The sequence below is a fragment of the Haplochromis burtoni genome, unplaced genomic scaffold (genome assembly GCF_018398535.1).
Source record: "Haplochromis burtoni strain Fernald_Lab_line unplaced genomic scaffold, NCSU_Asbu1 Contig_111, whole genome shotgun sequence".
In the NCBI taxonomy this organism is placed as follows: Eukaryota; Metazoa; Chordata; class Actinopteri; order Cichliformes; family Cichlidae; genus Haplochromis; species Haplochromis burtoni.
In genome coordinates this window covers 1903162-1929736 of record NW_024582472.1, presented here as the reverse complement: position 1 = coordinate 1929736, position 26575 = coordinate 1903162, and the positions used below count along the sequence as shown (strand labels likewise).

General features: G+C 41.1%; 2 protein-coding genes and 1 pseudogene across 3 annotated transcripts; all 3 read right to left on the bottom strand.

Annotated features, from left to right (window-relative positions):
* Nucleotides 1-4702: 4702 nt before the first annotated feature.
* On the bottom strand, nucleotides 4703-11178 carry LOC121814970 (annotated as a pseudogene).
* A 3200-nt stretch (nucleotides 11179-14378) lies between these two features.
* LOC102310253 (UDP-glucuronosyltransferase 2A2) lies at nucleotides 14379-17448 on the bottom strand. Its single transcript, XM_005928817.2, has 6 exons — nucleotides 16734-17448; nucleotides 16424-16572; nucleotides 16148-16279; nucleotides 15781-15868; nucleotides 15104-15323; nucleotides 14379-14679 (listed from the first exon to the last, which is right to left on the bottom strand). Exons 1-6 carry the CDS (start codon nucleotides 17446-17448, stop codon nucleotides 14394-14396), a joined length of 1590 nt encoding a protein of 529 aa, XP_005928879.1. The 3' UTR covers nucleotides 14379-14393.
* Nucleotides 17449-21450: 4002 nt separating this feature from the next.
* tal2 (T-cell acute lymphocytic leukemia 2) lies at nucleotides 21451-23532 on the bottom strand. Of its 2 annotated transcripts, none has more exons than XM_005928819.2 (2): nucleotides 23357-23532; nucleotides 21451-22787 (listed from the first exon to the last, which is right to left on the bottom strand). In XM_005928819.2, the coding sequence occupies exon 2, from the start codon at nucleotides 22771-22773 to the stop codon at nucleotides 22435-22437; it is 339 nt and encodes a 112-aa protein (XP_005928881.1). In that variant the 5' UTR covers nucleotides 22774-22787; nucleotides 23357-23532; the 3' UTR covers nucleotides 21451-22434. The 2 variants fall into 2 exon arrangements, with proteins under 2 accessions (XP_005928881.1, XP_005928880.1); XM_005928818.2 differs by having other exon boundaries at nucleotides 21452-22787; nucleotides 23351-23531.
* Nucleotides 23533-26575: the final 3043 nt, after the last annotated feature.

Here is a 26575-nt window from a genome sequence, read left to right as displayed (position 1 = left end):
GAGATGTCATTCAAAACAACACATAACCTTAAGTTCTTTCATAGCATTCCTTTCGTGTCTCACTATGGGAGAAATACCGACTCCCGGATTGCCAGACATGCTCCAAGTAGTTCATATAATATATATAATCAATGTCGTATATGGAGAATCGCAGGAAATCTTCTAGAAACGCCTCCATATATGTGTATCTATCGATATAGATAGACACACACACACACACACACACAGATACAGACACACACACACAGACACACACACACACACACACACACACACAGCACAACAGACAGACAGGCACACACACATATATATACACACACACACACACACACACACACACACACATGTATATGTGTGTATGCGTGCATGCATACATACATTTTTTTAACAGAAAACAAACAAGAACAACGCCCCCCCACCCCCGTGGCTAGCCCAACTGCGAAACACACTGGTGATTCAACGCTAGAAAGCGGCCTCCTCATGAACCAACAGATTTAAACACACACACACACACACACACACACACACACACACACACACACAAAAAAAAAGAAAAAAAAAAAAATAAAGAAGCCAAATATACAACAAAATAAATTAGACCTTGGAGCTAGAGCAGAAGGCGTCACAGTGTCACGCCAAATCATCCTTCATCTGACTGCTCTAATTGAATGATTCAGTTCATTAACATACACACCAACCGGCTTCTCTCTTAAATGTCCACTTCTAAGAAGCTGGCAGCAACAGGGCAAAGGAAATCCCAAAAGAAAAAGGCAAAGCAGCAGCACTTCTGTCAGCGCAGCAGTAGCGGCCCGCTGTCAGGCCGCCCACTGAAACCTACACTTCCTGCAAGGCATCATATCGTGAGTGTTTACTACAGAAAAACTCAACTCAACTATGACTGTGACAAATCGGACTTACGTACCAATCAAACGGTGTCGCTCAATTCATTAACACAGTGGCTCACTGGAGGCTTCTGCGGCTACAACCTATAACCTACAACAGAGTGAAATAAGGTACGCATGGCGCCAAATAAACACATACCAGCCGCGATGGAGGATTCAGGAAGATAATCCGCGGGTGATCGCTGTAACACGAACAACACAATCAAAACGTGTACCGCCAATTCAGTCTGAGGCAGCAGCGACAAGCACGCAAACCTCTACCTGTAACACCGGGGGAAGTCAGGTGACCGAAAAGCCGGATGCGGCTGACAGCAGGTGAGCGATTCATGGACGCTCAGATGGCGGCTATTATTTATAGCAGCGTCATCTAATGTGCTTGACTAATAGCGGGATCAAAAATTAGTAAATATGATACTCAATCTGCTACATAAAAGAACTGATAAAAATTTATTTTACAGTCTTTGTGATGGTCTCTCCAGATTTGAGGAGGATGTGAAGCGCCCTGAGGCAACTGCTGTTGTGATTTGGCACTATATAAATAAAACTGACTTCAACTAAACTCACCTTAATAAGAGAGGTCCAAAAGATCCTCTTGAGTTTCATAAATCCTGCCTCCATTCTAAGTGGATACAGCCTTAAAACAGACCTTTGTTTTATCTAGTTTACCTTTAAGCTTCTTTTAATTTATTTTTTCATTACACAGATGTTTTCACATCTGTCTGGCTAACAATCCTCACTAAACTTTGGTACACAAGAAATGGATATGAAACCACATGGATATTTTTGAAACCAGAAGCATGCATGTTTGTCACATCTGAAGATGGCACTCTAAAGACGTAATTTCCCCCCCTGACCTCACCTTTTATGGTGAGCACTTTAATAGAATAAGATACAAGATACAACATGCCAAACACAATTAATTGACTCAGAGCAACAGATATTGAAACGGCATCATGCTCCTGTGGTCTTGTCCATTTCAATTTAACAATCTTAACTGTACTATTTGTAATGTGCCTAACCAAAGTTTGCCTACAACTTTGACCACCACGTGGCAACTGGAAAGTCTTGTTGTAGCTACTCGCACCTTTCTTGGAGTAGTAACAAATATTAAAGAATTGCAATTAAGCTAATCAGCTTAATTGTATATCATATTTTGTTATATGAAATATCTCTCAAAAACATTTTAAAACATGTTTGGAGTGTCATCAACAATTACATATTCGTAGATATCATTGTCTTTTATCAGTCTACAAGAATATTGTTAATCATTGATTTATTTTACTCTTGAAGAGCTATCGTGTTTGGGTTTTTTGTTTTTTCATAGGAAATGAGCATGGTGTCTTTCTGGGAGACTCTAGTGGTGATGAGGGTCTCCTTCAAGGTTTTCATTCATTGCATGCTGTCCCATTGACTAAAACACTGGTACTTCCTTTGCCTCTCCATTGTATTTCCTACATCTTCCAGGGCAGAGTTAATGCTGTATCTACTCACAAGTTGTGAAAGTACTGCTGGCTCTATTTCACATTAAATTGACACATCTATTGCATAAATATTTTGGACAGTAAAATGTAGGTTGCTTTTTTTTGTAACCAGTAAGAAAATCTTCAGATGTCTTCCTGTTTACTACAGCTGCTCCATGGGATGGTGATGGATACATCAGTGGTTAAAAGCTAACCCGCAACAAGCTCACAGCTGAATACATCACAATGATCCATTCAAGAGAGTGATGGGTCACCACCATGCAAATATTTTATTTGTTATTACAAAATCCTTACAGAGTATCATCTCATTGTTGAGTTAATTTGATCCACATAAAGATAAATCATTATCATACAGTGAAATCTGACTTTAAATTCCACAGAATCATGATCCAGATATCAGATTTATTGATGAAGATGTTGATTGTCACAGTTCCTAGATTGAAGTTGATTAATAAAATTTTTTTTTTTTTAAATTTAAAAAAAGGGAAAAGAGTAAATAAAATATATTATGATATTATATAATATTATATATATAATTATATATATATATATATATAATATGAATCAGTGAGATCATTAACAAGACTGGCTACGGATACCGACTACGGAACGGAGCAGTTGTCAGCCACCTCCTGTACATGGATGACATCAAGCTGTATGCCAAGAGTGAACGAGACATCGATTCACTGATCCACACTACCAGGCTATACAGCAATGACATTGGAATGTCATTCGGACTGGAGAAGTGTAGTCGGATGGTAACAAAGAGAGGGAAGGTAGTCAGAACTGAGGGGATTGAACTACCAGAAGGCAACATTGCAGACATAGAGGACAGTTACAAGTACCTGGGGATCCCGCAGGCGAATGGGAACCATGAAGAGGCCGCTAGAAAAGCTGCAACCACCAAGTACCTGCAGAGGGTCAGGCAAGTCCTGAGGAGTCAGCTGAATGGTAAGAACAAGATCCGGGCCATCAACACGTACGCCCTGCCCGTGATCAGGTACCCTGCTGGGGTAATAGGCTGGCCAAAGGAGGAGATAGAAGCCACTGACATAAAGACAAGAAAGCTCCTTACCATGCATGGAGGGTTTCACCCCAAGTCCAGCACCCTGAGGCTGTACGCTAAGCGGAAGGAAGGGGGCCGGGGACTGGTGAGTGTCAGCACCACAGTCCAGGATGAGACAACGAACATCCAAGAATACATTGGGAAGATGGCCCCAACTGACCGAGTGCTCAGTGAATACCTCAGGCAGCAGAAACCCAAGAAAGAGGAGGGAGACGAGGAACCATCATGGAAGGACAGGCCCCTGCACGGTATGTACCACCGGCAGATAGAGGAGGTGGCTGATATCCAGAAATCCTACCAGTGGCTGGACAAAGCTGGACTGAAAGACAGCACAGAGGCACTAATCATGGCAGCACAAGAACAAGCTCTGAGCACAAGATCCATAGAGGCTGGGGTCTATCACACCAGGCAAGACCCCAGGTGCAGGCTGTGTAAAGATGCCCCAGAGACAATCCAGCACATAACAGCAGGGTGCAAGATGCTAGCAGGCAAGGCATACATGGAACGCCATAACCAAGTGGCCGGCATAGTGTACAGGAACATCTGTGCCGAGTATAACCTGGAAGTCCCGAGGTCAAAATGGGAGATGCCCCCAAGGGTGGTGGAGAATGACCGAGCTAAGATCCTGTGGGACTTCCAGATACAGACGGACAAAATGGTGGTGGCTAACCAACCGGACATAGTGGTGGTAGACAAACAGAAGAAGACGGCCGTAGTGATCGATGTAGCGGTTCCGAATGACAGCAATATCAGGAAGAAGGAACACGAGAAGCTGGAGAAATACCAAGGGCTCAGAGAAGAGCTCGAGAGGATGTGGAGGGTGAAGGTAACGGTGGTCCCCGTGGTAATCGGAGCACTAGGTGCGGTGACTCCCAAGCTAGGCGAGTGGCTCCAGCAGATCCCGGGAATAACATCGGAGATCTCTGTCCAGAAGAGCGCAGTCCTGGGAACAGCTAAGATACTGCGCAGGACCCTCAAGCTCCCAGGCCTCTGGTAGAGGACCCGAGCTTGAAGGATAAACCGCCCGCAGGGGCGTGCTGGGTGTTTTTATTTATATATATATATACCCTGGTCATTGTTTTTAAATTTAACCCTAACCCTTGTACGTGTTTTTTATTTTGACATTAATAGTATTATATATTATATATATATTATATATATCTATATATATTAATGAAATGCTCTTTAGGAAAGTATTTCTGTATGCATTAAAAAACAAGTTTGAATATTTTGAATTCAATCTGACGTTAGTGTTTTTTCCAAAAAAAAAAAAACAAAAGCCAATCAGTATTTGCTTTTTAATGTCAGATCAACTTCAGGTTCTGTTACGCAAATTAGTGCATCTGTTAAAGTAATTAGTGGTGGTGCATAAAGGAGAAGATGAAGGGAAATTCAACATATATGAAAGAAAGTTTCATGCTGGTAACAAATATTACCCCAGTCCAACATTCACAGCACCGTTTCAGTTTAGTTGTTATTCAGCCTTCCTTTTTGTCTTTCCTCTCCTGACACAACACCTGTGCCAGCAGAAACTGCAGGTCTTGATGAAGATGAATATGATGAGTAGAACTATGGTGAAGAAGAAGCCCAGGACATCCAGGCTGAGATACTGGTACCAGGTGAGTTCATGGGCCTGGACCCTCAGGTGCTTGGCCCCTTTGTTTCTCAGTGTGAACTCGATCCAGAATACTGCCTCTTCCAGAGCACTCATGGGTCTGTCGTGGTGGATGCTGGACAGCCGCATAATATTTTCTTTGTACCTGTGAATGTGCATATTGGGTTCAAAAAATTAACCTTTGAATTGTTATACTATAATTTATTTATTTTTTTGCCAGACAATAAAGGGATATATTTCAAAACTCTAAAACTGATAACGCCTCAAGTTAAAATTGACATCTAGAGATATTTCAATCATTTTGTGGCCTTTGAAGCTTTTGTGGTACTTCAGCTATCAAGCTCATTAGACCCTTGTTCCTTTATGACCTGCTATTATCTATTAATTATACAAAAAAAACCCTTTCAATCATGAACTGTATAAAAAAGATGGAAGCCAAATAAGCTTTGAGACCACTGAGACCCCAAGATCATTGGCAAAGGGTTTACTGAGGTTAGAAGAAAGCTTCTAAACTTTCTTTGTGTTAGCTCGCTCCACAAAACTTAAAACCCCAATTGGAGATGACCGGTATCACCACAATGGTTATGAACTTTCTTTGTTAAGCCAGGCCCTCTGCTTGAGGATCTGTGTGCGCTGAAATACAAATGTGTATTTTGCAGGTCATTTGACTCTTGTTCTGCATACTAGAGGTGTTATCTGATGATAACATGGTCATTAAATTTCTCCAATGACCATAAGGTTAGTAATAAACTTTTGTAAAGAAAACCAGAAATTAATGTTGCAGAATTAGTTTTCATTTAGTTCGAGTTAATAATTCTATTGTTGAGTGTACGCAATTTTGCATGCTTTTTAAAAATGTTTTTATAGCGCATTGTGTTCTGCGTCCTGATTGGCTGTAGACCATTGTCAATCAATCTCGTGCCGTGTCTCCTGTACAGTACAGAATGTTCAGCTTGTCAAATTTATATAAATCTTTGATCACTAGCAGTGTGACTCTGAAGTGCTGTACTGTATGTTTGTAAGTTTTCTCCCCAACAAACAACAATGTCGACGAAACGTTTTGCACCGTCAAAGGCAACCCGGGGCTTTGGTTTCATTCTATAATACTGGACTTTTTTTCTTACAAGGTTTGAACTTTGAGTGTTTAAACAAGAGAGAAAAGTGTGAAAATGTTCGTGCCTGTCTGAGAAAAGTGTATAAAGTGTGTAGTGGGGATGGGGTTATTAGTTTTATCAATACGGTGCCAAACCGGTACTTTTGAAACGGTGCCGATGCTTAAACGGTGCTCGAACCGGTGCTTAAAGAATGGAGAACACAAACTTTGTCCAAAAACCTCTCATGTTCAGCTGTTTTTTTTGTAAAAAGATAACAATGTTAGCCTTTTCTGCAGCTATAGGGCATATATGGTATCACTCTTGGCTGGAAGCAGTGCTTAAACAATGAAAAAACACAAACTTTGTCCAAAAACCTCTCATGTTTAGCTGTTTTCCACTTTTTCTTTGGTCATTTTAGCCTTTTTGGCCAGGGTGAAGGGAGTATCTGCCATCAAACAAGAAGACAGCCGCATGTAACTACGACGGTGTTTGCTAGTTCACCTTACATGCATTAATGTAATAACGTGGTTAGCCTACTCAACGTAAATTACACACGAACAACATTAAGCTACTCACGCAGAGAAGAACGGCTGCTGCTGCCATCATCATCCTCATCATTTCTGCTACACTGGCAGGGCTAGGGGCCAGGACTCTCCTCTTCGGGTTCTTGGGGGATGTTGCTAACTCCGGGTCCGATAACAGGCACCACACCCGCAGTAGATGTGCTCGGTGTGAGGTCTCGCAGCAAGCTATCAAATACGGTGCATTTCTCGGCTTTTAAAAAAATGCTATGCGTCGCCAGGTGTTTCATCAGATTCGAGGTGTTACCTCCTTTGCACAGTATCACCTTAAAGCACTTGTTGCAGGCTGCTGAGTTTGCATCTTTTGCTGTGAAGTACAGCCAGACTTTTGACCGCTTCACCTTGGGCATTTTTAATCTGTAGCTCTGCTCTAAAAGAACGTACGTACCTGGGCCCGCCTACTATCCTTGAAAGGTAAAATGATTGGCTAGAATCCAAAGTGTATGACATCTCAGTAAAAAAAAGCACAGAAATAAAGCACTGAAATGTGTGCTGCTTTTCGGTCTGGTTACTACCGTTTATGTCAGAACCACCCATCCCTAGTAGTGAGAGGTAAAACATCTATAATAATTGTAAAAAAAAATAAAGTTGGCTCCTTCGCGGATTTCATAAAATTGATACTTTCAAATCCTAATCCAAAGTACAGATAGTTCAAAGAACTCACGATTTGTCATTGATGACTGTGTTGACTGCATCTCTAAGATCTTCAGTCATGAAATTCAAGTTGAAAATAACTGCAGCACCTTTAGCCTTCATATGGACCATGTTGTCTGGCTGGTCACCAAACATGGGGATGCCCACCATGGGAACGCCGTGGTAGATGGCTTCATAAATCCCGTTTGTGCCTCCATGGGTGATGAAAGCTCTAGCTTTAGGGTGACCTAAGACATGTCAAATAACCATGAAAGATCTGGAGTAAGTTTTTCACACTTAGACAGCAAAAAGGTTTCAATAAACCTGAACAACTAATTTGAGCTGATTTGAGTATTTTTGTAAAAATTCTTAGTTGGCGGTGTTACTGTGAACTTTACCGTCTCTGTGGCATCTGATTTCATTAGGACTATTTCTCATGGAATAAAAGGCAGACATAGAAAGAAATAACTGTGATTGGTACCAACTTTACTTACCCAGGAGGTCATTCTGAGGAATCCAATCATATATTTGAGTGTTGGCACCCAAAGTTTCTGGCTTTTCTCCTTTGTATCTCCACAGCACCTTTAAATAGAAAGTTCACATGGTGTTTTTTCATTACATCTTATTATACTTATTTATTGTAGTACATATATCACATAATTTTATTGGTGTTTTTTTTTTTCCCCAGCATAACTAAACTTACACTGATCGGCTAAGTAGCTGCGGGAGTTGTTAATCAGTTAAAAGTTGTGCAGGTAGTACTTCAATATGTCACATTGAAAGAAGGTTTGCTGTCTCCCAGCACAGTGTCGTGAGCATGGAGGAGTTTCTAGTTACATGATAGTTTGGGGAGGTATATCCATAGAGCGATGCATAGACCTACAGACTAGGCAACAGTACTTTTACTGCATTTAGGTATGTGGATAAAATCCTTGGACCCATTTTCAGACTCTACACTGATGCAGTGGGCTCTGGGTTCTTCTTGATGCACAACAATACACAGGCTCATGTGGCAGGAGTATGCTGGCAGTTCCTGGTGGATAAAGGAATGGATAGCGCTGACTGCTTGTGATGCCCTGGTACCTATTTGTGAAGTTGTCTGAAACTACAGAATACCCTGTTTGATTTGCTGCAATAATATTTTGGCAAAATAGACTAGCCTGCTGAATCATTATTTTTTACATTTGCATTTTCAGTGCGTCTTTGAATTCAGCACTTGTTAGGTTGTCTTTCCCTTTACAGTCAGTATCATTATAGATATTCAACATGATTTTTTTTTGCACACTGAGATCTAATGTGTTTTCAAAGGGTTCTTTTAAAATACACTGCTCAGAAATATTAATGTGAAATTTAAAAGAATAAGGATATAAAAATGAGTAGGGCCAATTCCCACAAGGTACATGCAACTTGAATAATAATTGTTAATTACAATACAACATGTTAAGAAATAGTAATTTCATTTCTGCTGGTTTTCAGAAGTAGAGCACTCTGAAACTGGTTATCTAAATCATGAAAAACTACTCCATGCTTTCAGGGTTTGAACAAACTGATTACAGTTGGCACAAAGATTATCCTCTGACCTTTTGTGGGATCTGAGCGAGGCCTGAGGCTATCATGTTGGCCTTCTCCTTGGTGACGTTGTTGATTACGGATCCTAAAGTGAAGATCACAATGCCATCATCTCCAGAACTCTGCACAAATTCCTCCAGATCCTGTAACAAGTCAAATATTATCCCACCACCAGCCAACCAGCTGTTTTCTCATTTTTGTTCAACATTTTGATGGTTTCACTGCTCCTGGCAGGAATATTCTGTGATGTAATGATTAATCAGATGGTAATAGTTGAGTGTCCTTACCTCTGGTAAAGGTTTAGCAGGTCTGCAGTGGATCCCACCAACATATTTGAAGTTGGGGAGGAAAGGACGAGGGAATTCAAAATCCCAGTAGGTTCGGATTAACCAGATGTCTGCTTTACTCATCAACTCACAGGCACTGGTGGGAGTTCCTGTTGCAGTGCATGAATAATAGACATCAACATATCACCAGTAGTTCATGCAGGTTGTATTTTCTTAGGCAGGTTTGATGGGATATAAAAACACTGTATTTAACAGTGTTGTTGTTTTTTTCAACCGTGTGCTTCATGTCCATTTGCTCACCTTTGACATCAGAGTAATATCTGTCTAATACGTTCCAAAAAGTGTGATCAATCATGATGTCTTGGAGAGCGTAGAAGAGAAAGTTCCACACTCTCTCTGAGAAGTCCATCTTATCTGTGAGTTTGCTCATGGCACCGGGAACAAAGGATGGTGGAGCAGGCATCTGACCACAATGCCTCTCCCAGTTATTAGCTAAGGAGAAGCGCAAGGAGAAGATGAGTGGGATCCCCAAAATATCTGCTACCAAGTCACTGCCAGGGTAGATGGGTCAGCCAAGAGAAGGTCATAATTTCCCTCTTTCAACTTCTTCATGACGGCTTCTGATTTCACCACACCGTCCAAATACTGGATAGAAAACTGCAGGTCAGTTTTCATTATGTCAATGAATCTGATGTAGAGCTCCCAGTAGCTCATATAATCAATCTCATATACATTGAATTGTAGGAACTCTTCTAGAAACTCCTCCATAGCCTCCAATGAGAAAGTGACATTGAAGGGCTCATAGTGAAAGTGGGCGGGTTCATTGGTGTTCATGTACATTGACGAGCTCGGGACCAGTACAGTCACCTGGTGTCCCCTGTCAACCAATGTCTCCAGAACAAGCTTCATGTTTATCCAGTGGCTGCCTTCGGTGTACCACACCAAAATGTTCCCTCCATTTGCACACGATGTCACACAAAGTACCAGCAGGATGCAGGCAGAGAGACGCAGCTCCATGAATGTCAGCAGGAAAACCAGCTGTGGTCTGATCCTTTGGTGAAAGCATTCCAGGAAAAATAATCATTAACTCAATAAAGGTGAACTCTGGCTCACTTCTTTGTGTACTGCATTGGTCATTTCATAATGGGCTATAAAGTAATGATAGTAAAGTTGACAATAGTGGGGGAAAAAACAAGAGTAACATCTAACTTGTATGAGAATCAAAGAAATAAAAAGGATATGAAAGCCTGATGTTGTAATTGTTAGTTGAGGAGAGGCAGAGTGAAGTAATACAAAACAGTAGTCATTTCAAATGTTGAATTCACCAAACTTCTCTATGAGATGTCCAAGAAACCGTATCACATCTGAAAATATAAAAAAACTAGAGTATATTCAACGAAGTATTCAACAGGATACATCTAGCGTGCAAGTAAACAATTTCTAAGTCAGCCTGCTGCCTGAACCTGACACCAGCAGCTCGATGGAACAAAATTCCCCTCGAAAGAAATTAAGTTTCTGTCACGAGAAACACAAGCGAGGAAAAACAAGCAAAGCCACACGGAAAAACAAACAAGAAAGTAAGGAAAACAATCTTCGAGAATGAAGATTGTTACTGGTTGTGGCCGTTATACAACCTTGATTTAACGTGACCACAATACCGGAAGGCATTAAACTCGGGCCGCTGACGGAGACATGACCGAGCTCCCTAAAATAAAACTATAAAGTGTCAGTATGAATGTAACTGCTTGCACAACATGGGCAAAATGTCTATAAGCGCAGCTTACCAGAGTAAAGAGACGGTGAATCGCGACAGAACAGCTCAACACCGCCGAAAGTAAACACGGGCCTGAATCCGCTAAAACTTCCCTGACTGATCCGGACCGGACCCGCCCCGGATGTACCACAGGCTCAATACCGGATCCGTAACACCGGGTCCACTTGCACAGCGGGAAGGATCATGATCGCAGTCAGATGTGTGGAACAAATCATTTCACAGCTCATCTGGATCTGTTTTGGATCCGTTCGTAGTGGCTGATTTTTGAGCAGATCCTTTCAAGATGAAATGTAGCTGAGTAACATGTTCATGGCTCTACAAAGCTCAGGGTTTTCTTATTGCACATTTGCCTTTGATGATATTTGCAATGCTACTTTGAAAGTTAAATGTGAAATGGGGTTTAATAGTAACTCTCAATGACCGGTGTCAGAGAGCCTTGGCTATCAGTGAAGGCTGATATTAGTTCAGATTAGAGATGCTCACACTGGAGAACATTAAAACAGTGTTTTCTGATTCTAACTATTTAATCCAATTCAGAAATATCAGAAATAATTAAATCCTCTGTCTAAAAAAGCCCATCAGTAAAATGTTCATAAACTGTACTAGTTTATTACTCTTGAGTATTTTAACTTTAACAATATTTTTCAGTACATTCATACATCAGCTTTAGACAATTAAGCGCAATCATTGTTGAGTATCATTATTTGAACTGAATTATTTGCAACTCAACTGAACAAAACTAAACAAATCAGTTAGGTTAGGTAGAATTCATGTTTTGGAGATGTACAAAACAAAAAAATCAGTGTTTCCCACACAGAGATTTTAAGATTTAGGTATATGAATGGCTGTTAGCCCCATTTTGCACAACATGGGCAAAATGTCTATAAGCGCAACAATGACAAGCTGGCTTGTCATCGTTGTCACTGTAGTGATAGTCCACTAAATCACTTCCCAAGACTGCAGTTAGACAGCCCACATTATCACCCTTATATTGACTGCAGCTAGATCTGGTTCTGCCCAAGAGATCTAATGGGAACTGAAATTCCATTACCCAAAAAAGAGCGCCAAGTCGCCTGCCTTCGACATGGTGATGAAATGCCAAAATAGCTGCCCCCCAAAAATCTTAAGATTTGAAGCACCCCGGCGTTTTCAAAAAGATGTGCCACAGTGCCTGCAATGAACAGGAGACTGGGTCCAAAAAACTGACCCTGCGCCATGAAGAGTGAGATGTCACTAAAGTTCATATACATTTGAAGGCAGATGGGAAATAATGCAAATACATTTGGCAAGCTAGAGTATCTTAATTGTGCTATTTGTATCTTGGTGCATGCTCAAGCATGCAGGTAAGTAAATTCCAAAAGGTTGATTCTGTTCATCTGGACGTGTCATTTTCAGTGGGAGAAACGTTTCATCACTCATCCAAGTGATTTCTTCAGTCTCAGTTGACAGCAGGTTTCCCCGATCTTATAAACAGTACATTTGCACAATGACTGAAATCAAGGAAAAGTGTCTGAACTTCTTTAAGTTTCCTTGAAGATGTTTCATCTCTCATCCAAGAAGCTTCTTCAGTTGTAAGAACAATTGGTGAGAGTCCCAGATTTTAAGCCCTGTGGGAGTGTCCCCTAGAGGGTCATGGGCACCCTATTGATCCTCTAATGACCATTGACCAATGGCCAAGAGTACCATTCACAGAGAGTTGGGGATTGGCTACAGTTGGAGGTTGTTTGGTTTCTCTGATGTATAAATCCTGGCAATCCTACTGGCATTTAACAGCGTACACTACATTACTCTGTTTGTGTCGGGGGACCCAATCCTTGGGTGGACCAATCTTTTGGCGCAGTGTGTTTTGGGGTTTAAAAGCCACAGAGATGCAGCGTTTAGAAAAAAAATTGCATCTCAACTGTTCCAATACTCCAGACACATAAGGGATCACTAAGGGTTTTTGCTTAGGCGGCAGTTGACCATCTCTCCTTTATTGGCTGGAGCTTTCTTGAGGCGCCTTCCCAGCTTTGAGAAATGCCCAGCTGGGATAACCACATTTACTCAGGGTCTTCTTGATGTGATGTTCTTCTGCTTCCCTGGCTGCTGTGTCTGTGGGGATGGTGTTTGCTCTGTGTTGTACCGTCCTGATGACACCCAGTTTATGCTCCAATGGATGATGAGCGTCAAAGCTTAAATACTGATCAGTATGGATAGGTTTATGGTACACATCGACTTTTCAATGCCCCCCATTACTGATGGAAATCTCACAGTCTAGGAAGGCTAACCTGCTACTTTTCATATCCTACCTGGTGAATTTTCAATGTTGGTCCACCGAGTTAATGTGATCAGTGAATTGTGGTAAGTCCTGAGATTTGATTTTCACCAGGTGTCATCCAGATCCACATAACTGAACCAATGTGGGTGCTATTTGTAATTACCGTCAGCAAAAATGAACCTAAAACTTTCACCACCAGGTGGCAACACTTTCATGAAATAGAAACAAATTCACAGTTTGCTCTGACATAATTAAGCTAATCATGAATAGCAATTTTGTTTGTATGAAACCGTTTCACGAAAAGCTATCTTAGCAAATGTATTTGAACTGTCAGTAAAAGATTGCTATTCTTAAGTGTCATCATAGGCAACAACATTTCTTATCTTATCAGTTCACAAGAAATGGTGTTAATTGAGTATCATTGATTCATTTTACTCTTGAAGAGCTGTAAGCTGCTCCAATGTTATTTTCTTTGGAAGTGAGCATGTTATCTTCTGGGAGGATCTGGTAGTGATGAGAGCCATGTTCAAGGTGTTCAAGTCACTGTTTGCTGTCCCATTGACTAGGACACCAGTGCTTTGCATTGTATTACCTACATCTTTCAGGGCAGAGAACATGCTACATTGACTCAGTGCACCATTTAAGTGGTATTACATGACAATAAAGCCACATTACATCAGATATTTTGGAAATAAAATTATAGCAGTTGTGTATTTTCGTGTGACCAGATATCTTCCAATTTACTGCAGCTGCTTCACAGGATGGTGGTTGAAATTTGAGTTGCCTAAAAAAGAAACCTTTTTCTATTATTTTTCAAATCCAGATTTGTGGCCATTACACTGCAGTAGATGGTACAGTATTTATAGAGCTGATGCTTAGGAAGTTCAAAGAAGATGGGGAAAAAGAAACATAGATAATAGATGTTATTCAAATGTATATGCTTGTGTAAACCTCTTTTTAATGTCAGATCAACTTCAGGTACACTTCTGCAAATTGGTGCATCTGTTAATGTAGCTAGTGGTGATACATAAAGGAGAAGATGATGGGGAATTCAACATATATGAAAGAAAGTTTCATGCAGGTAACAAATATTGCCCCAGTCCAACACTCACAGCACCGTTTCTGTTCAGTCTGTTATTCAGCCTTCTTTTTTGTCTTTCCTTTCCTGACACAACACCTGTTCAAACACAAACTGCAGGTCTTGATGAAGATGAATATGATGAGTAGAACTATAGTGAGGAAGAAGCCCAGGACATCCAGGCTGAGATACTGGTACCAGGTGAGTTCATGGGCCTGGACCCTCAAGTGCTTGGCTCCTTTGTTTCTCAGTGTGAACTCGATCCAGAATACTGCCTCTTCCAGGGCACTGATGGGTCTGTCGTGGTGGATGCTGGACAGCCTCATAGCATTTTCTTTGTACCTGTGAATGTGGATATAGGTTTTTGAAAAAAGAAAAAAAATCAGCTTCAATCATTTACTGTACATAAAAAAATAAAATTGCCCATATGACAAATAACAGATTAGTAAAATCCTATTTTGAAGCCTTGACTTGAGCATGACTAACTGAGAATCTGAGGTTACTGCACATTCATAGGGTAATGACGCAAAGTAGCCATGTCCTAAAGTGTTGACATCTGTTTTATTTTAAATGTGACCATAATTTAGGAGCGTTTTGTGTTGAAAGAGCTATAGGGTTGTATATCCTCTTGTATAGATTTCTGCAGAGGCAGACTTCACTTTTCAGACTCTGAATCTACATTCATCCTTTCTTTGAATGCTTTTTTTGTTTTACAGTCTATGCTTTCAGTACTTAATCCAAAGTGCACATAGTTCAGAGAACTCACGATTTGTCATTGATGACTGTGTTGATTGCGTCTCTAAGCGTTTCCGTTGTTATGAAGTTCAAATTGAGAATAACTGCAGCTCCTTTAGCCTTCATATGGACCATGTTGTCTGGCTGGTCACCGAACATTGGGATGCCCACCATGGGAACTCCGTGGTAGATGGCTTCGTAAATCCCATTTGTTCCTCCATGAGTGATGAAAGCTCTAGTTTTAGGGTGACCTAACACATGCCAAATAACCGTGTGACATTGAAAGTTAGTTTTTTACATTTGGACAACAGGAGAATTTTAACAGGGGAACAGGGGATTTTAGCACTGTAGTACTCTATAGTGCAACAGAAGAAGAGAGAGAGAGAGAGAGAGAAAATCACAACCTAATCAACATAGCAGGTTTGCACAAGAAGTAATAAGTTATCAGGATAGTATGTCAGAAAATTCTCAGTCTTTAAATTGTTTCCTTGTGTTATAAAAAGTGCTCACAGCTTCCAAAAACACATTTAATGTTGTGAAATAAGCCTCAAGTGGCTTTAAGAATTAAAATTAAGTAAAGGTTTTGAGAAAAAAAAATAATTTGGTTGGCAGTGGTACTGTTAAATTTGCAATCTTTCCAGCATCTCATTTCACTAGTATAATTTCTGCCCACCCAAGCCCATATCCATGAGTACCAACTTTACTTACCCAGGAGGTCATTCTGAGGGATCCAGTCATATATTCGAGTGTTGGCACCCAAAGTTGCTGGTTTTTCTCCCCTGTATCTCCACAGCACCTGTAAATGGTAAAACATTTCTAAGCTTACACTGTGTTGTTGGTGTACTGTGGTGTTTTTGTTGGTGTATCACAGTGTATCAAGTTGGTGACAAAGAATTTGCACACTCTGAATTTAAAAAAACAAAACAAACTTAAGTTGGCATGTTCCCATAAGGGAGGGGAACTTGAAACGTCCAATCTGTAATGTCATTAATTAATGCAGTTATCTGAAACATTAAAAAACTACTCCATACTTTACACAAATTGATTACAGCTGAAACAAAGATTATCCTCTGACCTTTTGTGGGATCTGAGCGAGGCCTGAGGCTATCATGTTTGCCTTCTCCTTGGTGACGTTGATGATCATGGATCCTAAAGTGAAGATCACAATGCCATCATCTCCAGAACTCTGCACAAATTCCTCCAGATCCTGTAACAAGTCAAATATTATCCCACCACCAGCCAACCAGCTGTTTTCTCATTTTTGTTCAACATTTTGATGGCTTCACTGCTCCTGGCAGGAATATTCTGTGATGTAATGATTAATCAGATGGTAATAGTTGAGTGTCCTTACCTCTGGTAAAGGTTTAGCAGGTCTGCAGTGGATCCCACCAACATATTTGAAGTTGGGGAGGAAAGGACGAGGGAATTCAAAATCCCAGTAGGTTCGGATTAACCAGATGTCTGCTTTACTCATCAACTCACAGGCACTGGTGGGAGTTCCTGTTGCAATGCATAAGTAATGGACATCAATGTATCACCAATATTTCATTGAAGACATATTTTCTTAATCAGATCTGATGAGATATAAAACACTGTATTTATAGTATTAGCAGATTTCAAAATTATTTTTTTTTATCAGTGCTTAGTGCCCATTTGCTCACCTTTGACATCAGAGTAATATCTGTCTACTTTTCCAAAAATGTGACTCATTGCAATGTCTTGGAGAGCATAGAAGAGATAGTTCCACACTCTCTCTGAGAAGTCCATCTTATCTGTGAGTTTGCTCATGGCACCGGGAACAAAGGATGGTGGAGCAGGCATCTGACCACAATGCCTCTCCCAGTTATAAGCTAAGGAGAAGCGCAAGGAGAAAACGAGCGGGATCCCCAAAATATCTGCTACCAAGTCACTGCCACGATAGATTGGATCAGCGAAGAGAAGGTTGTAATTTCCCTCTTTCAACTTCTTCATGACGACTTCTGATTTCACCACACCGTCCAAATACTGGATAGAAAACTGCATTTGAGTCTTGATTATTTCACTGAATCTGATGTAGATCTCCCAGTAGTTCATATAATCAATTTCATACATGGAGAATCGAAGGAATTCTTCTAAAAAATCTTGCAGGGCATCTTTTGAGAAAGATACGTTGAAGGGCTCGTAGCGAAAGCGGGATGGCTCATTGGTGTTCATGTATAATGACGAGCTCGGGACCAGTACAGTCACCTGATGTCCTCTGTCAACCAGCGTCTCCAGAACAGGCTTCATGTTTATCCAGTGGCTGCCATCAGTGTACCACACCAAAATATTCTCTCCTTTTGCACTCCATGTCGCACAAAGTACCAGCAGGATGCAGGCAGAGAGACGCAGATCCATGGTGTCTGAATGTCAGCAGGAAAACCAGCTGTGGTCTGATCCTTTTTTAAAAGTATATAAGAAAAGATGATTATTAAGTAAATAAATCTGAACCTTGACTCACTTCCTTTTTATGAACCATGTCTTATTTCACCATGCGTTAAAACGTAATAACCGTAAATTTGACAGTGCTGGAAAAAAAAAAACAAATAAATAGGAGAAATACACTAGGAAATGATAAAAGTTTTCAGCGCACCAGTTTGTGGTTGTTAGTATAGTAGAGGTAGAGCGAATTGGAAATTTCAGTAGAAATTTCAGTTATATAGGCTTATACATAACTCCCACACCTTATGTGGAATTTGAGTTAGTAATATGATTACTCATACTTCTGATCGCTTCCCTTTTTAAAAAAGCCTCCTGCGTCACATAAAGTCTCTGCACGGCCTTCTTCACTACTTACTGCTACATCTACGATGTAAATCTGGATTATGGAAGCTAGAGTTTAATATCTGCCCTAGGAAAATGTTGCATCGGTGCATCCCTAGCTTAAAACTAGTGGTTAGTTCCAGCATCTCTGCAAGTTTGTGTGTTCTTTGTCTTTGTTTAGTGACTCCAAATTAACCCCATCATTGCCTGTGACCTGTCCAGGTTACATCCTGCCTCTCTCCAAACGTCAGTTGGGGGACGGTCCAGGCTACCAACACAACAAGTAGTTAAGAAAATAGGTAAAGTTTTAGCTCTCCAAGAACTAACTCAGATCCTTATATTATTATGTTTGAGTTTCAACTTTGATTTTTGACCAAATACTTTCTGATCTGACAATATTCACTTGTGCCTCCAGTCCATATTTGGATAAGAGGCACGTGTGCATGTCAACATGATACACTACGACAATGAATTTTATACCATTAGCACTTAGCTGAAAGTACTACAGTGTATAACTACACGTCTCCCAACATTTTAAAGACTCGTAGTAGAAAGATATCCAGGAGCAGAAAGAGGCAGCTGATTTCAGAAACCTGCTGAGGCCAGAAGGGTCGCAAGAGTTGTCAGCCACGCCTTCAGGAATCGTTGTTGTTCTTGGGAAACGTCACCGCTGACTGTTTGGGCGTGTAAATCTTAACTCTGGGTACTTTGTCCCCCTCATTAACATTGTAGATTCCTTTTGACGCTGGATTCAGGAGCGTCTGGAAAAACAATAAGCATTTGAATATTGGATTCAATGCCCTGCTGAGGCAGTCACTGGCCATTCAGTGTGCAAGTGTGTACTGTTTTCAACCTTAGACCTCCCCTGGTGGTGCAGTGGATGTGTGAGAGTGAGTGATCAATGAGTGATTAACCAGCAGAATCACTGAGCCCCAAACTGTGCTTTTGCCTTCATATTTAATTTTCTCTGGAACTCAACAATCTACCATTTCCTGTTTGCATTCCTACTGCTTCCACTTCTTCCTTCCTTGCTCTGTCTTCCCACCACAGGGTAAGGGGTTACAGCGCAATGCTTTTTGAAGTAGACATTTGCATAATCAGATTAGGATGTGTGATTGTCAGTGGGCTCCCCCATCAGAGGGTGCTCCAGAGGAGAGAGGGTGCTGTCCAGCCCAACAATGGAAGACTCCCCTCCTCTCACTATCCAACCAGCCCTGCACCTGCATCCCACCCAGCCACCCACCCATGCTGCAGGTCGGCAGCTTCGCAATTCTATGCTTGGACTCGGAAGGGTAAGAGAGAGAGCGAGAGGAAGGTGCAGGGGGAGGAGGAGGGGTTCGAGTGCGTGATGGGAGTGGGAGGGCAGGGGTTGAGCTGAGATATTTAAACATGCAGAGTGTGAATTGGCTTTAAGGGGATAAAGAGCTCAGGGCCTATCGGTTGGCACCCAACTCCAGAAATTCTTTTTCATGGGCGCCTCAGCCGAGAGAGCGAGGGGCTGCCTGCACTGATCTGGCCCATTGTGATAACGGATTCAGACAGTGTGCTAGACGCTGATAAGGAAATGTGCTCTCAATAGACGATTGCCCACATACTTGGGAGAGAATAGTCAATCAGGCAAATATACTTGGTGGAGGGAATGAGAAGCGTACAGATTTGTTATTATTTCTCAGTGCATGGTTTCATAATCCTTGTGGAAAGTTGAGGTCAGAGTTATGCTCACACTGCTTAGGCGTTTTCTGTAAATAAGGTGGTTCAACAAAATGCTTTTTCACAGCCTTACAGCCTGTACGGAAAAGGCTTCACACGCCTTCCTCCAGTGTCAGATGACTGAATTATGAAACATCATGATGATTTTCACCAAAAAGTTCAGCCCACTGAGGAGTCCCCTGTTATTTTAATCTTTTTGCATTTTACCAGAAAGTTGCTCAATTTCCTGTTAAATTGCTCAAGCAGTAAACACTTCCTAAATTCATGTTATAGGTGAGCCATAATGTTTGATTGAAATATTAGTCATTCTGCCTCTACCATAGAATTCATTTAGTATTACTGCAGCATCACAAAGAGTCACCTGTCACTTCCCACAGGCCTGCAGTCACTGTGTCCAGCTGCCCTCTGCTCCGTTTACAAACCATTAGCCGGAGTTTAACAGCCGGGGTGAAAGCGCCTAAAACCGACTCAGTGTTTACTCTGCAGCTCAGTTAGTTGCTGCCTCTTGCCTGAAAACGGGGCCCATTTTCTGTAGTCACAATAGGCGATTAGACATGTAAATGTCTGACCTCAGTTTAACCGGCTGCCAAACAAGAAGACTGTTGATATTGTAGCTAGAGGTGAAAGAAATAATCCATTAATAGGTTTGCTGACTAAAAATTGATCTGCAGCTATTCTGATAATTAAAAAAAGGCCTAATTATTTATTGGCAGCAGTAAAAATAAGGGCTGCTAAATACCTTATGAAGCAACAGAGTGATGCTATCCTTTAAAAAAATAAGAGAGAGAGAGCAAGAGCGGAATTTGCACTCTGGTCATCTCGACAGTGTTTGACTCCAGAGCGACCTCTGACCTCAGGGGTTGCAAGTTAAGCGGTCACATAGAGCACTCATCCCTCAGGCCTCTGGTCAGTAGACAGAGAGCAGAGGTCAGTTTTGTGTCCACACGGTCATCACGGGCGCTGCTGAAAGCAAATGTCTCTGGGCTTACTGAGCAAGAACAAAGAGCAGCAGATTTGCTCTTAATTTCCCATCAGCTGTGTTTCTGACATAGCGTGAAACAACTTAACTATTCCACTCCACATGTCACTATTTACTGTGCATTGTATGAGTTTGTTCCATTCACAGCAACTCTGAAAAGGCAACTTATATTGTAAAAAAACTATATATCTATCTATATGAAATTATATATAGTATATTTATTGGTTATTGTTAACTATAGGTTATTTTTTGGGTTTTTTGAGTGTTTGGGTGTTTATTTTTTATGTTTATTTATTTATTTATTTTTTACCTCAACCCACAAATTGACCTTTTTGTAGGAGTGTCCACTTTCCTGCTTCCTCTACCAGTTTAGAATAGTGATTACCAAGCAGGGTTACAAATATCCCAGAGATTACTTAATATTAGCATGAATAAAACAAAAAAAGGAAACAAAATGTAAAAACAAAAATTACTGATAGCTAAAAGAAGTGCGTAAATCATTTAAACACGGAGGGTGGATGGGTGAAACAACTAGCTTTGAAAATAAAACTGTTGGATAAAAAACAACAACAAAAGTTTGAAATGGCAAAGTAAATTAGTTAAAAGATGGAGTTTATTATCTAAAAGTATGCAATTAAATTTTTGGTTAGCTGCATTGATACACACCTGGGGAAAGATGGGCAGAAGTGTGGATAATCTTTGTAACTCCTCTGAGCAGTTCATTTGTTGCATTATCTGAATAAACTTTAATTTCAGTGGTCACACAGACGACGCTACAATTTAAAAACTACTTTTCAACCAGGATTGTTGCTTTTACTGAACTATCCTGAAAGATTAGATTTCATATCAGCACCTGGAGTAAATGTCAGACTGAAACTATCGTCCAGATCCCCTTTTCTATAATAGGTTAAAATGATAAAATGTATCTATGTCTATGTGATTCAATATTTGCTTACTGGGGGCTTTGAAACACTTTAGTGAAACAATTACTCATACTTAACAATTCAGAAGGTAACAAATCATTTATTAAATAAATAGTTCAAATAAATAACATACCTTATATTCACAAACAAACCAAAATAACTTACAAAAGAGGTATCAGAAGATCATCGGCACACTCTTAACAGGAGACAATCAACTTATTATTATTATTATCATCATCTTTGGCTATATGACATGCGTATTGTACAAAAAATGACCAAGTGAAAACACAGCGAAGAGATTTGTGTACAGTTACTGAAAGAAGATTGTCAGTTTTGCCAAAATCCAACCTGACTAGTAACAAATACTGACGCTGTTGTGTGAAAGGGATGAGAAAAGGGGGGGCAGGCTTTCTTAGGATTGATTTTTGTGAAGTGGTATAACCTTGATAATTGAAAAGAAAGGTCACATGTAGTCTTCTCTCGGAGGACGGGGGTAGCATGTCGACTAGTGGGGAAAAAGTGCCCTTGGTTATTTTGAGATTATTTGCAGTCTTGGCTGAACCATTATCTATTCAAATTCCTTATTCAATCTTTTGCTCGGAATGAGAAATTCCTTAATCCCTTCCATTTTTCCTCGTTGGCAAAACACCCCGATACTGCAAAACTAAATTAGTTCAAGGCGGGCCGGCAACAAGGAATATTAACATAAAGACACGAGAGGAATAGTACATCCAGGTTTTTACACACCCATGCAGAACACAAATCAATTTCACCTGCAAATTATATTTCATAACTTCAACACAGAGACGGTGCTCACTTTTCAGCCACGTTTGACTATCACACACTCTGCCCTGAAGGCAGACACACAACAGTCTTTACAGAGGACCAGATCAGAGCAGAAACCCCGGGGAAGAAAGAAAGGGTCCAAAAGTTCACTCCAGAGTTGCTTCTGTTAGATGAGCTGTGGCTCTACCAGGCCTCAGAGCTGTCACAGCTGGATCCGGGCGACGGAGCCTCCGTGTCACTGGTCAGGGCCCAGGGGTGAGGAGGGGAGTGCAGCTGCTCCATGTTGCCTCTGAGAAAGGTGAGCAGGGCGGTGGGGGAGTGGCCGGCCGGCTGGCCGCTCTGGCTCTCCAGCAGCTGGACTAAGAAGTTGATGTAGCGCATGGCCAGGCGCAGGATCTCGTTCTTGCTCAGCTTCTTCTCCGGAGGATGGGTAGGGATGAGCTTGCGGAGCTCGGCAAAGGCAGTGTTGACGTTGTGCTGGCGCCAACGCTCCCTCGTGTTGGTGAACACCTTTCTGGTCATGGTGCTGAGCTCAGCTGCAACAAGTGACACAACATTAGGCCACTTAATACAAGACATGAGAGTAATTTGTGTTTATTTTGAGTTTTTGATTCCAAACTCAATGCAAAACAGAAAAAAGCTTTAAAATAAATAAAGAAATCATCAGCGCTGGGGAGTGATAGGAGGAAGGTGGAGGCACCAGGAGCATGGTGAAATTTGCAAACTGTTTTAAACCCCCCAAAAGCATTTATCATAATTGATTCATTTGCTACCTATTTCTGCAATACGCAGCCTTTGTGTTTTTCTTCATATTTAAAGGCATATTCAAGAGTTTTTTTGGCTGGCACAAGTGACACATCAAGTTCTTCTGCAGTGTTTACCATTTGCAAGTGATGAAGCCTTTAAATCATTAACAGATGGTATTTTAAGCTACATTAGAATCTATTTATTAAACTTCTTTTGCACTTAATATTTTGATAACAAATATCTGCAGCTATCAACTATAAATTACAGCACATTAAACATCTACTATGCTACTATAAGTGGAAACATTGCCTCGGAGGAGAGAAAATCCTAGAGAATGAAGTAAATGTCTCACCTGTACCTGTGTGTGGGAAATGTGCAGAAATCTCAGAGGCAGAGGTTCCTTTGTCATTGACGTGTCCTGGAGACCAGTGTGAAGGTCCACTTAGACGCGTCTCCTCATGCTCACTGAGCTCCAAGTGAGGAGAGGGGAGAGCCACAGAGAAGGAGGGAGGGATGAGAGTGCCGAGTGCTCGCATCCCACATTTTTATAGCAGCGCAAGCTCCATTGTCTGACGTGTGCTGTCGTGGAGCCGCTGCGTGCATTGTGTGAGGTTGGTGTGATTGTTAAAACACGTAACTCCTCCTTTTTCTGTCACTTGGAACAAGTGTGTGTGTGTGTTTATGATGCTGCTGTGTTTAAATGATTTGTCTTTTTTTGTGGGGGCCTTTCTGCCGCTTTTATGATTTAACAGCTCTTTAAATGACTATTTGTGCTGCTTTTATGATTCATTGCTCATTTAATCCTTGAAGGTTAGCGCTAAAGGTGACAAATAAATTCCTATTGAAGTGAAACTGAGACGTTCATCTCTCTGATCCTTCTCTTACTGCTGTGGACACTTATTCCTTTCTGCTTCTCTGACATTAGGCATGGACAACCCACCGTCCCCTCCACCGAGGAAAAGACCTTGATATCAGTGGCTGCTCTGCTTTGAATCCGGCCTGATTGGGCCACAAAAGGTAAAAATACCATATCCAGATTGACAGTCGGACAATATGGGTTTTGTTATGACTACGGTAATCTTGTTGAGCCATTCCAAGGGGCCACACATAAATTAGAGAGGAAACACGGAGAGCACAGCGTCTAACTCACCTCTCTGCAGCCACTCCTCACTCCCCCATCTCACCCCCTTCCTCTGCCTCCCACTTTCAACCTTCGTTCAGACAGAAAAACACATCTAGTTTAACCAATTGTCACTGTTCTTTTTACACCCTTCAAGTGTTGTTTCAAAGACGCAGCCTTCCATAAAAGTCTCTGTGTGGAGTAGGAATTTACATAATCCGATTAGGGGCCGGGATTAGCCCCGGGCCTGGAGAACAGGCCCGATGGGGGCCGTTTTCTGAATCGGGCATTCATGAGACCCCGCTGCACGTCCAAGAGGCTGCACCTGCAGGCCAGGCGCCGTTGCTCGCTGCCTCCGTCCAGCCTCCACTGCAGGTCTGCAGACTCACTTCTCTGTGTGGTGGTTTGATGGCGGAGTGTACCTGCTGTAAATCATCATCATCTGGGAGCAGAATGAGGGCAAACTCGTAAAATAAATTCAACTGAATGAAGCAGCATCTTGTGTTATTTCAGGGGGTTCTGCAGAGAAAATCTAAGCCAGAAGTCACTGCAGAATTCATATAAAAACAAATGTAAATGGTAAATGACCTGTATTTGTATAGCGTCTCACTACTCCCTAAGGACCCCAAACACTGGATCTTTTTTTAGGAGTAGACCAAATTGCATTACTTCTTCCTACACTGTTACAACACTGCCGAAGTTCGGAGAAATTACAGTAAATTAAGTCTGAGCTGTTTGGATACTTACCATTTTTAACTACATGTATACTAGTATATATAACGTAATACGTCCTGCTGATGCTGTCGTTCAAACAGCTGACAAAAACCACATAATCAGGCGTTTTATTTTTGGAGTTTGTCCCTTGCAAGTTGATGCACTGTTCCTTTTAATTTTACCTGAGCACCATCTCATTTCAACAGTTGGTACCATGTGAGGGGTTTTCATCAGAAATGTAAAACAAAGCAAACGTTAAGTAGCCTTGTTGATTGGGGCTTAGTTTTGCTTAGCCTTAAATACATTTTTGTTAATCATCAGGATGCATATTAGTGGTAAACTTTATCATTTTTTATCAACTAAAGCAACCCATTCTACCTGGAAAGGTCCATTTTTGTGGGACAACACCCTGAAAACAGAAGGACTGGAACCACATTTTGTACAGATGGACATTCATGCAGCATTTTGGTTATCCTCTACAGCACCATCATTAGTTTAAACAATTTAGATCGTTCAGTATAAGCTAACATTCATACAATGTTATCTCATACAATTATAATTTTAGCACAACTGTGACACCATGTGTGCAGTGGATTGCTAAGTCAGTGATTCAAGGTTTGTCAAAGTGTGACTTGACTTGAACTGAAACATGACTAAATTGTTATCTTGATGATCACTGACTGACTAGTTATTATTACACGAACTGTTTCCCGGAGGCAGTTTAAAAAAAAATAAAAAAATCCTAATCTTAAATTCACTTTATTTTCAAATGTATTTGCCTTAAAAAATAATGTTATAAGAACCCTGTGCAAAACTCAGCACCGGCTTTTTAGATTGTGTTTTTTTTTCTTCTTTTTTTTAAGAACAGGAATCCCAGAATATAATGAAAATGGTAATAAACCTTATATATTAAAACTAGAACCAGGCGAAAAACTACAAGATAAATCTACATTTGGATTATCAAATACCAACACATTACTTATACTTCAGAAAATGTTATTCTTACCATGCGAATCATTATTTGTTGATTTGTTTCATGGCGCTTGTGTCATTTTCCTTTTACTCAGCATTTTGAGGTGCTGCCTTTTGTGCCCAAAAGCCCCCCCACCTTATCTGTAATCACTATCCAACTATAAAGGTGCTTCTGCTGGGGCTTCATCTCTTCTTTAAAACAGAAAAATCACAGGTGACTCTTAATTGCAGGCTGTGATTAGAGATAACAGTGTGACCTTTACAGCTGAAGCCAAAATAGGAGCCAGACTAAAGGATGCTTTGGTTTAAACAGCCTGCTCCTTCCCACAATATATCTCCTGTCCCATTCAGTGCAGGGCTCCAGTGTAGTCAGGGACCATTACTGCACCATTAGGCTACTGTTTGCCTCGCCTTCATAGGGGGACTCCTTTGACCACCCTGCTGACTGCTTTTGTTCCTGTGCCATTAAAAAAAACAAACCATTTCTCTCTTTGTTTGTCCACTGCTTCTAAGCAGGCAGCAGCCAGGGAGACGGACACGTAGAGAGAGGGATACATTTAAAAAAAAAAAAGAAAGTGGGGGGTTATTGATGGTGGTAGTCAGTGCTTGATATGGCTGTCCAGAGGCAGGGAGGCTTGGAGTCGATGTCCCTGGGGTCGTCTTTGTCTGGGGATCATTCCTGAGGGAGCTGGCTTCACTCTGCTGGCTCGTGAAGATAAGCACTCTCTCCACATGCTGAGAGAGCACGATAAGGGGATTGCTTCACTAAAT